Source organism: Artibeus jamaicensis, unplaced genomic scaffold (assembly GCF_021234435.1).
Source record: "Artibeus jamaicensis isolate MK-2021 breed Jamaican fruit bat unplaced genomic scaffold, CSHL_Jam_final scaffold_1019, whole genome shotgun sequence".
NCBI classification, from domain to species: domain Eukaryota; kingdom Metazoa; phylum Chordata; class Mammalia; order Chiroptera; family Phyllostomidae; genus Artibeus; species Artibeus jamaicensis.
The window spans coordinates 18,213,181-18,232,548 of NW_026522025.1; the positions used below are offsets into that span (position 1 = coordinate 18,213,181).

The 19,368-nt window shown below is 33.3% G+C and overlaps 1 protein-coding gene across 2 annotated transcripts in view; it reads right to left on the reverse strand.

Annotated features, from left to right (window-relative positions):
• Positions 1–19,368, reverse strand: part of ANKRD13C (ankyrin repeat domain 13C) — an 80,468-nt gene that overhangs the window by 38,693 nt on the left and 22,407 nt on the right. For both annotated transcript variants that reach the window (XM_053655501.1, XM_053655500.1), the window contains exons 4-6: positions 13,806–13,910; positions 4,402–4,487; positions 3,244–3,289 (exon numbers count right to left, since the gene is read on the reverse strand). In XM_053655501.1, the coding sequence (XP_053511476.1) occupies positions 3,244–3,289; positions 4,402–4,487; positions 13,806–13,910 (237 nt within the window). The remainder of the gene's footprint in view (positions 1–3,243; positions 3,290–4,401; positions 4,488–13,805; positions 13,911–19,368) is intronic.

Below are 19,368 nucleotides of genomic sequence, written 5' to 3' on the forward strand. Positions count from 1 at the left end.
ATTTAATTGTGTTTGCTACATAGTTCACCACATTCCCCACCACCTTCCTTGCCCACCCACCCACACAGTTAGCAGAGTTGATATAATGCTACTTGTGGGTACCGAATTTTGCCATCTATAATACACTCCTGTATATAATGTGCACTCACAATTTTGGTCTAAACTTTCAGGAAAAAAATCTCCAGTTCTAACTCTTAATTCGTTTTATTTATATTTAGATACTTATTTTTTGTATTAAAGAGGAATTTTAGCATTTAGTTTGGAACATATTATGGTACAAGAAATTTTATGTAACAATTAATTACAAAACACAAGTACAGGTACAAGGTATTTCAGGTACTACCCATGTATAATGCACATTCTCATTTTTCCCTCAAAAATTTGGGCAAAAACATATGCATTATACACGGCAAAATATGGCACATATTCCAGGATATTATAGATGAGAAAAACAATGCCCTATGCTAACTAACCCCACCTGAAGGGTAACTAGATGTACCTGAATCCTAGCTGATCCTTTAAACATAATGCGATTAATAGAAAGTGTACAAGAGAAAGAGACATTTTTAAAGCTAAATAACTGAATTTGAGTTTGAATCTTAAATATTACTTAAGCATTCTGTACCTCAGTTTCAAAATTTATACAATGGAATCATACTCTTTACCTATAGATGTCTACATTCCAGTGTTGCTCACATTCCTATCACAGCTATCTTTTGATAGCCTTTTATTACTTATTATCTACTATGTTGAGGGAGACAGGTAAGAGTCATTCTATGGATGATTGTTTTTTTGTGTGAAAATTGAACAATTAAGCTGTCTATATTTTAAGTTATCTCTATATAATCTGAGAGTCTGACACTGTATTTCAAAGGTAGCATAAATCACTGAGCTGAAAAATAGTCTCTAAATTTAAATTTTGGTTTTGCTATCACTTACTCCCTGATTTTAATTAATATTTGTAAAACTAATGTTTTCTATCCACACTATGTAAATAACAATTCCAAATATATACGGTGGTATGGGTATTCTACAGATTAAAAGATAAATTTTTTAAACTATCAGTTTTTCTGTTGAAAAGTGTTGTATGCGTAATTCTAAATTTGAAGTAATTATTATGATACTATAATTACTTAACATTTTACAATATATATAGGGCTTCCTTCAAAAACATGATTGCATTTCATACTCACCAAAACAAAAATATACAACAGATGAGGCAATCATTCTCCCTCCTTTAACCAAGTCCAAGGCTATTTTCAGCCAAACACTGAATATAACACAAGATGAGGAGGAGAGTGTGTGTACTCCACTACCTCTAAATTAAACTTATCCCTGGGGTCTCAGTATTTCTTAGATTCCCTTACTTCTGGGTGGCCCTTTTTTTTTTTACTGGTTTTGACAATAAGAAGAAACATGCCTAAACTCTAGAATAAAGCTTGATAATCAAATCCAATAATAGAAATTATCCAGTTTTTTAATCTAAAGTGTCTAAACTAAATCTAGCCGCCAGGTGCTAGTTTTGACATGAAATCAGAAAAATCTTTATCAGCAATTAAACAAATATGCTGACTTTTTTGTGTCAAAGTCAAGTTCTCAAAGAATCAATACTTTCAGTAAGTACCTCAGTGGCTGCAACATGAATTTGATTATACATTTATAATATGTTTATAACTACAGATATATGTACAATCTCAGAAATGATTGTTCATTTCTAATTCTTCATACAACTGAAATGTTACTTTTAAAATATTTTAAAACATTTCACTCAGCAAGATAAATTGACTCTTTCCGAATTTAAACCACCAATATTTAAGAAAATCAGTTAAAGAACCAATATACTCAAGGAACCACCTTACTTTAAAATCACAAAAGAAGATGGGGGTCTACGCAGAGGATAAAAAATAGGGTGAAAAAAATGCATTCAGGCTTCAGAATCCAAATAAGAATCCAATTTGACTTGAAGCTCTTTTATTAAACAAAGCTACTCCAAATCTCTTTTTTTCTCAGTGGTATGGTACACCAGGATTTCTGAATGACATATAAAGCATAAAGGCAAGACAGGCCTATAAGAATAATAAAATTACGCATAATTTTGATGGAGCCAAAACTAGCCTGACGTGCTAAAGTTGTAACAATTTTGGAGAGAACTAATTTTATTTAAGGATTAAAACTCTGTATTTAGAGATTAAACAAACTTGAAAAACGTTACTCATCCACGTTGCTGTTAAAATAAAGTACTTCCTTATCAACTAATATGTAAGATGCCTGTGATATATTAGTAAAAATGACAAATTGCATAATGACACAGTATGAGTCCAAAAAAAACTAATACTTAGTACATACATATATATATTTATACACACACACATTTGTAAACACTGCAAATGGTTTGAAAGTATTAGCATGAAATGTTAACAGTGGTTTCTACAGTTGTCAATATCTGATTTACTTTTATAATTACTTTATGATTTATTTTTACAATTATTTTAGGCATAAATATTACTGAGCATTCAAATCCTTATATAGTTCTATCATAAAAATTAATTCAGATGCTTAAAAAATGCATGGAAGCTCATTATATCCCAACCTATATATAGATTACATTAAGTAAAATTTTTTGTAACAAAATTTAGTTGTTTTGATAATTGTTTAGCAAGTAAAGGTCACAAGATAAAACTTCTTATTTAGACAATGGGGAAAAAGAAACCTACCAAGGTAAAATCAATGACTGTAAAATAGCTAGAAATTAAAGTCTTTCAGAATAACAGAAACAGGGTGCAACCAAACAGTATATTAAAACAGAGGATATAAGGATACAGTAAAAGTGGCAAAAATGATTCAGTTATTTTTGCAAAATCAAATGTTCACAAAATTTTGCACATTCAGGGAACCAACTATTATATTTCAAACTTCCTTAAATTCATTAATCTAATAATCTCATAATTACACTTCCCTTCCCTCTGAAAATTCCTTATATTAAATTAGTATAATACTTAAACCTGTACTTTATTTCTTAAAAACTGAGACTTTTTAATCTTAAAAATAAGAATTATAAAAGTTACTAATAAGGCTGAGGTCATTAAATACCAGTGCTTTACTACCATTACATTCAATGTGATAAAAAACACTAATTTTCCTTAGGGCAAGTATCAATTTTTTCAATATTTCTATATAGTAGTTATTTTTACACTCATAATTCTGCACATCTACAGATTTTAATAAAACATAGCATACTCTTACCCCAGCTTTGAAAATCCCAGTGAAGTTCTAGATAAAAGTCACCTAGCTGAGAAATGAAATATGAATAATTACTGAATGTACCTCTAGTTAACAGCTGTTATCTCTACTTAACATTTTGCTTTATGAAAAAATTTGTTATCATTAAAGGTCTATAAACAAGAACAGAAAATTTTCAATGTTTAGAGTTAAAGAAAAAGATGTTTATTACTTAAAATAAAATATCAGAATAGCACACATTACAACTTTTATCTACACAGGAAAATATGTACCACTGTGAGTTTTATAACAACATTTTAATTGCATAGAAACATACCTGAAACTGACAGACATTTAAATTTGCATCAGTAAATATGCCATTTCTCAGCCTAACTGAAATATCAATTAGTATTATTGTGAAAGTAGTTAATAACTTTAGAGGGTTATAAAAATGATTTCCAAAATGATTATTTGTGTAGCCTCATAATGGTCTAAAACAAATGACCCAGCCCTGGCTGGTGTAGCTCAGTGAATGGAGCACCAGCCCATGAACCAAAGGGTCACTGACTGAAATTCCCAGTCAGGGGACATGCCTGGGTTGCAGGCCAGGTCTCCAACAAGGGGCACATGAGAGACAACTGCACATTGATGTTTCTCTCCCTCTTTTTTTCCCCTCCCATCCTTTCTCTAAAACAAATAATAAAATGTTTTTTAAAAATACAGAATAGCAGAAAATCAATCTTTCTGTGCAAGCACCCTCAACTCTTACTATCATGAGGTAGAACACAAAAAAGTTTTGTCATCTAAGGAAGCTGCAAACTGCTTCTGCTAGGAGTAGCAGCTTTGGCTCTTAGAGATTTTCTAAACCAAAGAAGAAAGAAATTTTATGGCCATTAGTTATGTCCCACCTCCTTTTTTTATTGTTGTTGTTTTTAGGGCTCTCATCTAATGTATTGCAAGCAGTTCTTCTTTATCTACTTTCCTAGGTCAAAGTAAATGGTGCTTCCCATAAGAGTATAATCAGAGTATTGGTTATGTTATTATTTATTTTAAGCAGGATTTTTTTACCATGCTTTAACCCTTACTAATTAGTGAGAAATTCAACCGTATTTTTAAAAATGCTTTAAAACTACACTTATAATTATTTTGGGGGTGCAAAATCAACAAAGAAATATAGCTTACCTCTTTCAGAGCTTTTAATAATCGAGGTCGTTTTTCTTCAACACTTTCCCTGGATTGCTGCTTAAGCTTCCTTAAAAGAGCTGTAACTAAGATTTAAATTTTAAAATATTAATTTAAAATAGATTTCACACTGCTAGAAAATACCACTGGCTTTTATACAGATATACTGAAAGATGTAGACATTGTGAATATGTTAGCAAGTAAGTTTAATAAAACTGTTATGGTTCCAAAGGAAAATTGAGACAAAATACCTCAACATCAATTTATATTCAATCACTCTATTTTCCTAATTTTTAGTTTTTATTTTCAGTACGAATTTAGGTTATGTACTGACTGAGCCAAGATTTACCGACCTCAATCAGATGCCACAATATCCTGTAGTAATACCAATCTAAAATATCTCAAACACAGCAGATCTCAAAAATCCCACTGAATACCACTTTTCTGAAAACATAATTATCTACAATTGTTACTAGGTATACCTGTTCTTTTTTCACTAGAGGTTGTATTCTCACCTATTACTAATATAAAAAAAATGTATAAAAATAAATCCTATTCTATCTATGAAAATGACTTCTGAATCTAATGAAACCTGAAGACCTCCTTAATGTTTTCTCGACAGTTGAGATTGAGATTTCCACAGAGATTGAGATGTATTAAACATGTTAAACATAAACCCCAGCTTTACTACTTATTAGTTGTGTGTTAACTTGAACAACTTACTATATTTCTCCAAACTTAAGTGTCTTTTTTTTAATTTGTCAAATAAGAACAAAGTCAAATCTACTATGCAGAGCCACTGTCAACCTCAATATAAATTCCTTACTAGTATACCTACAATTAAGTAAATATAATTTTTACCTATTAGAATAAAGATCTAAAATTAACTAGCAAAAATCAGCCAATCCCTAACATTTATTAAAATAAGTGAAAATATTACACTGATGAATCAGTGTAATATTACACTGATTTTACATATTCTGTGTAATATTACACAGAATCTCTAATGAATTAAGACTAGAAAAAATAAGAAAATAGAAAAATATGCAATGAGGTGTAAAAAAATGTATGCTCGTATATCAACACATGCAGATTTCCTCCTTGTTCTGACATATTTTTTCATATACATATATAAAGAAATACCATTTTTTCTCTTTTACAGTATGCATTCTTATAGAGTATTTCAAGCCTATGTAGAATACAGACAGAAGCAGAATGGAAAAAATGAGGAAGAAAGGAAAGCAGGAAGGAATGGAGGAAGGAAGGAAACAAAGGAAAGGAAGGGAAAGAAAGAAAAGGAAGAGGAAGAAGGAAAGAAAGAGAGAAACAAACAAATAGAAAGAAAACAGTAGTGAAAGCTTGGACAAGATTTGTTTTTTCTGCATAGGCCAAATTAGTAAAAGGTCAAAGAAGAATTCTGAAGAACAGTAAAATTTATTCTTACTTTTAACCACAGGTCTAACAATAAATAACTCCAATATAGTTTAAAAAGCCAAAAACCATAGAACAATGCTTAAATTACTGAAGGTCTTTCAGAACAGAAGAGGCAGGGACCTAGAAGTCAGAGAACATGAGGCCTAGTCTCATTTATAAACTAGCTCTGTGAACTAGGTCAGTAGATCCCAAATATAAGTCTACATTTCAGTGCCCAATTGTTCGAGTTTCCAGTGATATGCAGCAAAAACAAAAAAAAACTGAGAACAAGGATGGGTTTTTTTTTCTTTATAAATTACATATTATTTCAATTCAAGAACTATTCTTTCTACTATTTTTGGTTCAAAATGTCTTTTTTTTTAAATAACATCACAGAAGAAAAGTTTTATTTTTAAGTTCTTTTTTAAAAATATATTTTATTGATTATGCCATTACAGTTGTCCTATTCCCCCCCTTCATTCCCCTCCACCCTGCACACCCATCTCCCACCATTCCCCCCTTTAGTTTATATCCATGTGTCAACAAGTTCTTTAGATTCTATATTTCCCATACTATTCTTGCCCTACCCCCTATCTATTTTCTACCTACCGTCTATGCTACTTATCTGTACCTTCTCCCCCCTTTTCCTTCTCCCACTACCCTGTTGCTAACCCTCCACGTGATCTCCATTTCTATGGTTCTGCTCCTGATCTAGCTGTCCTCTTAGTTTGCTTTTGTTTTAGGTGTGGTTCTTAATAACTGTGAGTTTGCTGTCCTTTCACTGTTCATATTTTAATCTTTTTCTTAGGTAAGTCCCTTTAACATTTCATATAATAAGGGCTTGGTGATGATGAACTCCTTCAACTTGACCTTATCTGAAGAAGCACTTTATCTGTCCTTCCATTCATTCTAAATGAAAAGCTTTGCTGGATAAAGCAATCTTGGATGTGGGTCTTTGGGTTTCATGACTTGGAATACCTCTTTCCAGCCCATTCTTGCCTGTAAGGTCTCTTTTGAGAAATCAGCTGACAGTCTGATGGGAACTCCTTTATAGGTGACTATCTCCTTATCTCTTGCTGCTTCTAGGATTCTCTCCTTCATTTTAATCTTGGGTACTGTAATGATGATGTGCCTTGGTGTGTTCCTTCTTGGGTCCAACTTCTTTGGGACTCTCTGAGCTTCCTGGATTTCCTGGAAGTCTATTTCCTTTGCCAGATTGGGGAACTTCTCCTTTTTTTTTTTTTTTTTTAAATTTTATTTATTTATCTTTAGAGAGGAAGGGAAGGAGAGAGGGAGAGAAAGAAACATCAATGTATGGTTGCCTTTCGTGCATCCCCTGCTGGAACTGGCCTGCAGGGAACCGGCCTGCAACCTTGGTATGTGCCCTGACTGGGAATCGAACCGCGATTGTCTGGTTCACAGGCCCGCGCTCAATCCACTGAGCTACACCAGCCAGGGCGGAACTTCTCCTTTATCATTTGTTCAAATAAATTTTCCATTCGTGGCTGTTCCTCTTCCCCTTCTGGTACCCATATAATTTGGATGTTGGAATGTTTAAAGATGTCCTGGAGGTTCCTAAGCCTCTCCTCGTTTTTTTGAATTCTTGTTTCTTCATTCTTTTCTGTTTGGTCATTTTTTTTTTCCTTTTGGTCCACTCTCTCGATTTGAGCCCCAATTTCCTTTCCATTACTATTGGTTTCCTGTGCATTTCCCTTCATTTCACTTAGTTTAGCCTTCATTTGTTCCTCTAATTTGTGACTAAAATTAACCAATCCTGTGAGCGTCCTGATCACCAGTGTTTTGAACTGTGCATCTGATAGGTTGGCTATCTCTTGGTCGCTTAGAGTTATTTGGCTCTGGGGCTTTGAGCTGTTCTTGAGCCATAATGTTTTGGTCTGTTCGCACCGGTTATGTATGAGGGGCGGAGCCTTGTGTTCATCAGGGCAGGGCCACCCAGGTTGTGGGTTTGTCACGCTGTATGTGAGAGCGGGGTCCGAGAGGGGCAATGGTGTTTGTTTTGCTCTCTCTCAGATTTTTGTCCCCTCTGCCGCTTCCTACAAGCAAATTGGGCCCTTCTGGTGCTGGTTCCCAGGTGTGTGGGTTTGTGCACCCTCCAGGACCCTGTAGGTCTCTCCAACAAACCCTCTGTGAGCCTGGGAGCTTCTCCCAGCATCTTGACCCCAAAAGTCTTTCCAATTGGTGCTTTCAGGCTCTAATTCTCATCACTGGGGCCCTGGCCTGAGCGGTCTGTCTCACTTCTTGGTCCTTTCGCTTGGTTTATCTGCGCATGAATGTGTGACTGTGGTCAGCCAGCCGCCTTGTGCCCTCACTGGGTCTGCCCGTTGCCACCCCACGCCTGTGCTCCTGCACTTCTGAGTTCCTGTGTCGGTCCAGTTGATCTTTCCTGCCCAATCCCGCTCCACCGCTCCACTGCTGACTCTGCCCCTCTTACTGGTCTGGATGAACAGTTCGCTGTTGTCAGACTTCTGTGCAGTTCAATTTTCTGTGTTTTGGCTGTGTTTTTCTTACTAAAATTTTGTTGTCTTTAAACTTGGTTTAAACCAACCTTTAAACTTGGTTGTGCAAGAAGGCACAATGTTTCCACCTACGCCTCCATCTTCGCCAGAAGTCTATTTTTAAGTTCTTATATGCTAAAATAAAAAATGTTATTAGCTATTCTGCGTTAATCCTCAAATAATTTTTTTTTCTGGTCTGTGAAATGCAAATAGTCTGAGAATCACTGACCTAGATAATCATTAAAATTCTTTACAGATTCAAATTTATATGAATCTGGTTAACCTTCATGTTTGTTATAATTTAACTCTAATATCAGGGATCTATTACCCAAATACAGTAGCTTTTCTTCCTCACTATAAGCTCAAATACTTCAATAAATATTTATTCAATCTCTCTTGCCTTTGTGTTGAAATGGACCTCTGCCTGAATGCAAAAAATGAAAAGAATTCAATCCTTAGACTGAATGTATAAATGAAAAAAATTCAATCCCTAGATTGAAACAGTATCTTAATGTACAGCAGGAGCCATAACTTTTTATCAACTAAATCTATTGTTTTGTAACTGACTGAAGGCACTTTGTAAATAACACAAAATGACATAAAAATTATCAAGCATTATTAAAAAGGTAGCAAGAACAACAATATATGGCACAGTAATATATGCAAAAGAGATTCTTATTCTTTGAGACTTGACATTTAAAAAATTATTTCAACTCAAACTTTCTTATGGAAGCAGAAATAAACATTCAGAATGAATTATTCAAAATCACCAGTATGTTTTTGTGGTCTCACTATTTGTATTTCCATATTGTGAGAATCCTAACATTGATAATGAAGATAAAATTAGCTTTAGGGAATTTGGATGGTATTAAATAGAATTCATACAAAAACTCAAATGAAAAACTCCACTAAACCACAATTAATTTAACATTTTCTTTCCTTCTCCCATATAAAGTATTTTTAAAGTTTTCAGTTTATTATTCCTAAAGCTTCTGAAACTACTCCCTACTGCTCCAAGCATTACTTAAACCTGTGTCTTCCATCCTCCACTTCCTTCTATACTCCAGTCTAATTATTTCCCACTTCTTACTTGGACAGTTTTTTCTAGATGTATCACATATCACTCAAACTCACCAAGCTTAACATCTAATTAATTCAATCCCAGAATGTTATTCCTGCTATATTCCATACATCAATTAATGAGATCACCACTAATCCATATTTAAGATCTTGGAATTTAATCTTTCTAGTACTACCAGGACTTAAACTAAGAAAAAGAACTGGCAATGGGTGATTATTTTTCTAATCTTTCTCTTCTCTCAATATAGTATCTCTTCTTTAAATCAAGATTACCACACTTGATCTAAAGATTTTTTTTCCTAAAAACCTATTGCCTCCTGCACAATGAAAAAGTCTTGAGGTTTTTTAGGGAGGGGGTGGAGGGATTGAGAAAAAAGGAAAAAGGAATCATGGATATGGACAACACTGTGGTGACTGCAAGGGGGAGGAGGGTATAAGGGGGCTTAAATGTAATGAGAAAATATTTTTTAAATAAAATAAAAATATTTTTCTTCTTTTAATGCTCACTGGAAAAAAAAAGTCTTGGGTTTTATCCAATAATCTCAATCACTGCTTTGAAGTCTTCTGGAATTTTGCAGTGACTAGAGATGGAGATCAAAACCTTGAATACCATATAAAGGAGATCTCAGTGTATCCGCTTTATCACTACAATTTCATCTCCCAAAACTACTCTTCATCCCTTGACCCATGTTTGCCTTGTAGTTTAGCAAGCCACACTGAAGTACAGTTCTCTAAAATAAGTTTTGTTATTTTTCACATTTCCAGGCTTTCTATATATTCTGCTCCTGTGGGCTAGATAGAAAGTCTTTACCCACATTATTAAATCCTATAATCTGTTGAGAGTCCACTCAACCCACACCTTGCAAAAAACCAGAATTACTTTCTCCCTCCACTGTTTCGCCCTATCACTTTATATATGGTTTGGAATGCTACCGAATATTTATTGTTCTCTCTCCCCAAACTACAATGAGTTCCTCAGTGTCAAAGCTAATGGTGCATCCCACTATGTTTCAGATATATCTGGTAGATACTTGGAAAACACAACTCTGTTCTAATGAAGCTTACTTCATTAGAAGTAATGGGGGTGATGGTAGAGTTCTGAAATACTGTATGAGCAGAGAAGGCTCCCTTCTACTGGAGTTGAGATGTGAAAAATTCTAAGTTGGGGTAGAAGGCAAAGGATGTGTGACTATGACAAACTCAAAGGCTAGCAATGCTGACACAGGGAAAGCCATGCAGAAAGAACAAGATAAAGAAGATGAAAAAGCGACATTATCATTCTGGATCTTATAAACGAAGTTAGAGATTTTGATCTTCATTCTAAGTAGAGAAATGTTTAAAGGGTTATTTTATTTTATTTAATATCAAAGAGTAATATGACCAGAAAAAGAAACTAAAGAATACTTATAATAAAATATTAATAGTGGTTATCTCTGGGTAAAATTCTTTCTCTATAATTTTGTAATTTTCTATAATTAATATCATTACTTTCTTATAAGAAAAAATAAAGTTTTCAACAACTCAGAAGAGTTATGGTAAACAAAAATCCTAATTAATTTACAAAAATATTTTCATTCCTGTTAAATAGTGTCAAATTTTGTTTGCTGTTCTTGTTCATTTCCTCATTAATTCACTAAACAAATATATGTGCCAGATTCTGTCTGGAATCCAGATATAAAAGGATGAATAGCCTCTATAGGACTTGAGTGTTTACAAAGCTTGTATCATCAGGATGCAGAGTAGGGAACACACATTGTTAAATAACTAATTAGAAGTCTGCTGAGGACTGCAAAGGAAAAGCATGACCCGTTTCAAAATATATGAAAAGGAGAGGTTAATCCACTCCAGAAGTTGAGGAAAGACTTCTTCCAGGAAGAAATACAAAGTTGAAACCCAAATCAAAAACAGTGCCAGTTCTGGACAAGACTGCAAGCCAATATGCACTGCTGTCTCTTGGCCTCTAAACTAACCTTTCATGTACTACAAAAATAAGACAGAGGCTAAGCCTTGCCTGGTGTAGATCAGTGGATTGAGCACGGGCCTGCGAACCAAACAACTGTGGTTCGATTCCCAGCCAGGGCACATGCTTGGGTTACAAGCCAGTTCCCAGCAGGGGACGCATGAGAGGCAACCATACATTGATATTTCTCTCCCTCTCTCCTTCCCTTCCCCTCTAAGGATAAATAAATAAAATCTTTAAAAAAAAATTTAAAAAAAAAAGACAGAGGCTGATATAATTCCTAAAACTACCATAATATACATATCATAATGTAATTCTGTACAAACTATGCAACTCCTGGAAAGACACCTAGGTCTCAGTGCAGATAAGAAACCAGCAGTCCAGGTCAGAGGAAAGCTGAAGAGAGCCGTAAGTTATAAAGAGACTTTTATATTGTATCTCTATCTCTCCCTGATAATGGCCTGGGCTGATTGGTGTTCATCAGGTAAACGTTATAAGGCAGAAAAGCAACATAATCTTGAAATGTTATTAATTTTAAAAGAAATAATTTTAAACATTCTCTGACAAGAAATTTAGCATTAGCTCATTATTCTGTAGCATAAAACTATTAGCAGATATCAGACCAAAAAGACAAACAGGTCACAGAATTTTCACTAATAATTTATATACTATGCCCACAAAATTTTTATGTAACATAAGCTAAATAATCAAAAGCTTAAATCATAGTAATTTAAAAAATTTCAAAGTACAGACATGTTTAACACCAGTATAAATACATCCACATTAGTATTTCTAAATATTTATCATAAGGATTATTGAATTAATAGTCCTTTAAGTTAGTAATATTTCCCTTTCATGTGATGATACTAGAAATATAAGCCTAAATAATTATGGACACACAATTATATAAATGATTGGCAATGGAATACTATTTAAAATGCGTATCTAAGATATCACTCTATAGAAATCACTTTAAAAACAGGCCTTAACTATTATACTACATGCCTCAATTTTCACATTAGAATTTTTATTAAATATCCAGTAACTGATTTTCCTAGAAAACTCCTGCTTACTGGCCTTCCCACAGATTATGAATTACTCAAGAGTAGAAACATGTCTTCATTCTCTCATCTTATTATATGCACATGCTTTACAGTAAGGACAAAGTAAATATTCACTAATGCTGAGAATTTCCCTGAAAGTCACAAAAGTCTCATCTCAAGGTGGGTCAGATATCCAGGAACCCATCTGGTTTCCTCTCCACTCTGCTGTTTACACATATTAAAGCAAGTCTCTTCAGACCAACTGCTGCAACTCTGAACTCACTCTCAGTTTCTCAGAGCTGTATATATTTTATCATTTCCCTGAAATAATTCCAGAGTTAGTATAGTTTCTTGCTCTCATAGGGTCTCTTAATGTTTGTCCAGAAACACAACTCTCAATGAACAACAATATACATACACTCCTTTAGTTGTTAAAATATCCCAATTTTTTTCTCACATTAAATCTTAAGCCCAAACAAATTTAACTTCACCATTAAAAGTTGCCCAAAGTGTTCAGAAACTCCACAAAGATGTAATATGTGGATTACACATAAAGCTAAAACATAAGAAAAAGCCCATAAGAGCCCAAAACTTAGCATCAAAAATAAAATTAAATCCATGTAACATCCCAGGAATGTCTAATGTTATGCTTTTCTTTATTAAAACTACCAAAAATTTTTATAGTTCCTTCTACAAAGCTAAAGTAGTCGTTTTCTGCCTCAAATTATGAAAAGACAGTATTACCAGAAAGATAATATTCTCATTCATCCAGATTCAAATTTTACAAAATTTTCAATTATTGAGAAGTGTTTGACCTGTGTTTTCCCCCTAACTTCATATAAGACCTGTATATGAAGTCAGGGGAAAAAAAAATAGGCACTGGAGGAAAGAAAGTGGAATAATTGAGCACTCTATATATTGTGAAAAATGTCATGTAACATTTTTTGGAAATTCTCTCAAGACTAAAATGAAGGCTGACTTGTTCCTCACTTTCAGTAATTAAAGCAGATAGACAATTGTTATTAAAACACTAATTATTTTCAGTTCAAATTACTCTTCCAAAAAAATTAAGCAGTTGCCAGAAAGAACCGTCAGGTCTCAATGTGTTTTTATTTAAAAAGTCCTTCATTCTAAATGAATTTTTACAAAATTGAAGAGTACCAGTAGGGCTGAATCCTATAAAAAGAGAGAAAATAATAAACGTACTTTTAAATATAATTCCTCAATTATTTTTGTGTATTACCCAGTGATCGAGTTACTAATAATGCATACATAAGTTTATAAATAACTGAAAACTTTGCATACTGCGAGAAGTTACAGTAAATGAAAAGTATTCCAAATGCATGACTCTGTATGCTTAGACTAGCGAGCAACGGTATTTATTTTGCTTACTCATCTGTCTATCTCCATAGCTGATGGCTTCTGCCAGCGGGCTCCATCCCTGAGCATTTTTCACCTTGACCGGAGCATTGTGAGCCAAAAGTAAATGAGCACATTCTGAAACACAAAGGGGTAGTAATATCAAACATCATGCAATTTTTAGAATCTCAATATGAAGGTTACATAAAAATTCAAGAAACCAAATATAAATGACCTATAAAATAATACTGTACTATGGAGAACTAAGTAACTTTTAAAATTCCTAGATATGTAAAACCAGGTTATTTCATATCCTATGATTCAAGAATATCCATTCTAAAAATAAATTGGATCTCTCTTCAAAGAAAGGATTATATCCCCTAATAATTGTTCTCAAGAGTCTTTTTAAGAATGTTTTCTACTCTAAAAGATAACCCAAAAACCTCAAGAGTAATTTACATAAACAAAAGAAACTTGATTGTGTGTAATGTCAAATGAAAATTTCATGTATCTCAGAAAAATGTGTTTTCAAACAGAATATTTCTATAAACCTTTATTCAAAAAAATTTACAATTCTTTTAGTTTAGAAAAAAAGGGCAATAATCTGTTTATGATTACAAGGATAAACCTAGACAGTGTTTCTAGTAATCAAAAGAAGTCTAAGATATAAACCCTTCTATAGGTTGAGAAAACTTCTGTAAAAATTAAAAATGAGAAGTATATTAACAGGCAAAAACATTCAAAACTGAGACTAAGGGAAATTTAGGATGGTTATAAAACCTAAATGTCCTAAATGAATGACTTATTTATTCAATTGGCCATTCAGCAAATATTTAACAAGTACCTATTAAACGCTATTTCTAAGTACCAGGTCCCGGTTATAAGCAATAGAAAGAGAAGGTCTTGCTACCAAAGAGCTTCTATCCTATGTTAGAAGCCAGTAAGTAAACTAGTAAATTTAAAAAAAAAAAATCAGGTAAGTTCTCTGAAGCAAATAAGGATGCTAGACATTGTAATGAGGGGGAACTGGTAGGGAGAACAGCAGTGTAATTAGTAATAAAAGGAATTCCTATAATGGCAGAAAATTTTATTAGAATAAAGTAAAAAACAGAAATTTCACATGGATGTTTGGAAAGTCTACTAGTATTATATAAAATGTATGTACAAGAATTTGTTTTTTGTAAGATTTTATTTATTTTTGGAGAGAGGGGAAGGAAAGGAGAAAGAGAGGGTGAGAAACATTAATGTGTGGTTGCTTCTCACACACCCTGTCTGTACTGGGGACCTGGCCTGCAACCTAGGCATGTGCCCTGATTTGGAATCAAACCAGCCACCCTTTGGTTCACAGGTTCTCACTCAATCTACCGGGCTACACCAGCCAGGGCAAGAATGTTTATTTTAGCATTGTTTATTATGACAAATATACTAGAAACTAAGTGAATATCCACCACAGGATAATGACTGACTAAAGCATAATGCATCTACATTATTAAAGTAATATGCAGCCATTTTTAAAGAACAGTCATATCAAAAGGACAAAGAAGCCAGCTTAAATAGTTAGCCACTGACCAAATTAAGGAAAAAAAGAATGGATATGCATAACACATTAAACAAAAAATAACTGATATGCCCAAGTGACAGCAAAATATAAGAGAGGGCAAATGACCATCATATGACTCAGCAATCCCACTTCTGGGTATTTATCCAAAGAAATCCAAAACACTACTTCAAAAAGATCTATGTACCCCTATGTTCACTTCCGTGTTACTCAGAATAGCTAAGATATGGAACCACACTACGTGCCCACTGACAGGCAAATCAATAAAGATGTGGTACATATACACAATGGAATATTAATGAGCCGTGAAAAAGAATGAAATTTTACCATTTAAAAAAATATGAATGGGCCTAGAGGGTAGTATGCTAAGTGAAATAAGTCAGACAGAGAAAGATAAATATCATATGATTGCATTTAAAAACACAAAATAATGGACAAATAAAACAGAAACAAACTCATAAATATAAGGAACAAATTGACAGTCACCAGATGAGATGGGGTTCAGGGGAATGAGAAAAAAGGATTAAGAAATATAAATTATCAGTTATAAAAATAGTCATAGGGATGTAAACTACAGTATAGGGAGTATAGACAATAATATTGTAATAACTATGTATGGTGCCAGATAAGTACTAAGTACTAGACTTATTGGGGTGAGCACTTTGTATATTAATGTCTAATTACTACACTGTATGCTTGAAACTAATATAATATTGTATGTGAACTATAATTTAAAAATACATTTAAAAAATCAGAAAGCTAAAAAAAACTAACCCCCAATGTAATAACTGATTTAGGAGAAGGTCCTCAAATGAATGCTAAAGCCACTGGGTAAAAAGCTACATGCTAGAAAACAGGCTAGTCGCATGATACCAACATGTCACCCCAAGATTCACAAATTATAAAGAGAAAAAATGTTGCTTTAAAGTGGAGCTATTAGAGATCATCTCTTAAACAAGTGAACAAACTTAGTGGCATTGATAGTTGAGATACTGGATATTACATGTTTCCTAATGTGATGCAATGTAATAAAATTTATAACATCACCTACGCTTTCCAAAAATGTTTAACCTGAATTTAATTAAGCCTCCATAGCTAATTTTCAATTTACAAAAAAGACAGAAAATTTTTTAAAAGTTAAAAAAATATCATGAGAAAATAATCACATAAATCCAAGATGAGGGACATTCTACAAATTAACTGGTCAAAGACTCTTCAGATAGGTACAAAGGAGGAAGAAAAAAGCTAGGCAAACTTTTCTAGATTAAAATAAAGAAACATATCAAATAAATGCAATTAGTAACCCCTAATCGTGTTTTGGTTCAATATAAAACACATTTACAGACACTTTGGAAACTGAAAAAATCAAATCCTAATTAGATATCAGGTACTGTAACAATATTATTAATTTTCTTAGGTGTGATGATGATGTCGCAGTTACGAAGAATATCCCTAGAGGACGCATGCTGAACTATTTGGTGGTAAATTGTCATTATATAACGATAATATATGTAACATGCTAAGAGTAAAGAGAAAGATAAGGTAAATATGATAAAATGTAAACAATTACTGAAGCTAGGTGGAGAGTATTTTAATATTCATTGTAACAATCTTTAAGTTTTTCTGTACATTTGAAATTTTTCATAATAAAGTGTTAAAAGAAAAAAGGAATATAAAAATTTTTTAAAGGAATGAATTTAAGCTATCCCAACAGACTTAAAGGAATGTCCACATTGTATTGCTAAATGATAACACAAAAGTGTATGACAATCTCAGTTTTTATTTTTATTTTTTTTAAATCACAGCAAACTTTTTTTTTTAAAGATTTTATTTATTTATTTTTATAGGGGAAGGGAAGGAGAGAGGGAGAGAAACATCAATGTATGGTTGCCTTTCGTGCATCCTCTGCTGGGAACTGGCCTGCAGGGAACCGGCCTGCAACCCAGACATGTGCCCTGACTGGGAATCTGAACCGCGATCGTGTGGTTCACAGGCCCGCGCTCAATCCACTGAGCTACACCAGCCAGGCACACAACCTCAGTTTTTAAAAGGAAAACAAAAACTACCATATTTTGCTGTGTATAATGTGCACTTTTTTTCCAAATTTTTGAGGGAAACATACAATACACATGGGTAGTACTAATTCCATATCTATATAAATGTTTTTAATTCTTTTATTTAGGCTTATGCATGGAAAGTGTAACTCTAGAAAGCATTAACAATATCTGTATACAAAATAATACACTGGAATACAATAATTGCTTTTATATATAAATAAAAATTGAATTAAACAATTAAAATGGTCCCCAGCTGGTGTGGCTCAGTGTATTGAGTGCCAGTCTGCAAACCGAATAGTTTGATTCCCAGTCAGGACACATGCCTGGGTGTGGGCTAGGTCCCCAGGTGAGGGTGTGCGAGAGGCAACTGCTTGATGTATCATCTCTTGCATGTTGATGTTTCTCTCCCTCTCTTTCTCCCTCTATTCCCCTCTCTCTAAGAATAAATAAATAAAATCTTCTTAAAAAATTTAAATGAAAGATTTTTTTCCTGAAAGTTTGGGCAAAAAGTGTGGGTGTGCATTATACATGGAAGCGCATTACGCACAGCAAAATACTGTACATATATGAGTGTATGTTTAAATAACACACATATTTGTATATAATAGTTCATAAGCATGGAGAAAAGTACAGAATAATATCCAACAGGTTAACATGGGGTTACCATGTTTATTGGAAGACAAGGGTTAATAAGGAGAGAAAATGATAAAGAATTTTTATGAACAAATAAATAAAATGGACCTTCCCCTAAGAAACCTGCCATGGAGTTTTATATACATATGTGTGTATGTGTGCACATATAAAGAAGTTAGGGAAGCACAAACATGAATAGATATCTACAAACTTATAAAAGTATGTTATGATAAACATTCCAGTGAAAAGAAAAACATGGCAAAATACTGTATGTAGTGATTTAACTTCAGTAAAAAACAAACTAAGCCTCTATACATATGTTATATGAAGGAGGGTGTGCAAGGAAACTCATTAGGCTATTAATGTTAATTACAATCAGTAAAAACAAGTAGAAAATATGCTTTTATACAAGGGGTAGGCAGAAGGTTTATAGCTGTTTGTATAGAAAAAGACATGTAGGTTATGATAATTACAATAGCTTTATTAACTAACTCTGTGTTAGGTATACTCACAACTGTAAGCCAACTTTTGCCCACCCTGTACACCTTTGTTCTGTGCTAGTTCAATTGTTTCAATGAGCATTTATTAATAACTTAAAAATCATTAAAGAAAGATTTTAATTTAATAATATTAGTAAGTAAATCCTGGCTGGTACCAACTTGTGAACCAAAAGATTTGATCCCCAGTCAGAGCATATGCCTGGGTTGTTGGTCAGGTCCCCTGATTGGGAATATGCAAAAGGCAACCAATCGATTTCTCTCACACACCGATGTGTCTCTCCCTCCCTTCCCTTCTCTCTAAAAATAAATAAATAAATAAATCTGGGGGGAGATGGGGACAACTGTAATTGAACAACAATAATTTTTTTTAAAAAAGCAAAAAAATTAAATCAAACAACAAAAAAATATGAATAAGCCACATGCACAACAAGTATCTAAAGCTGTATCTCAACAATGTAAATTAAGGTATAGAATTTGTATGGTTTATATATATGCTAGACATGTCAACTATGTTTTCTGATACATCACAGATCCTGCTGAACTGGTGCCCTTCACCAGTCACAGTTCAATTGACACAGAAATGAGCAACGAAGGAGCAGTCAGATAATCACAGATATGCCAATGACCTATAACATACTTTCATACACTAAATAGAAAACTGGATCAATCAAATGCCTTCTCTCTATAATTTAAAAAAATGAATAAAAAAGCAAGTTAGTTAATAACCAGGCACTAAGGATTAAAGAATGCATGAATGTTGCACAAAGAAGTTAAAACTTGAGTAATATGGACAAAATGAAATCATGAGGAACAGAAGTCACATATAAATTAAGTAAAAGTTATAAAGG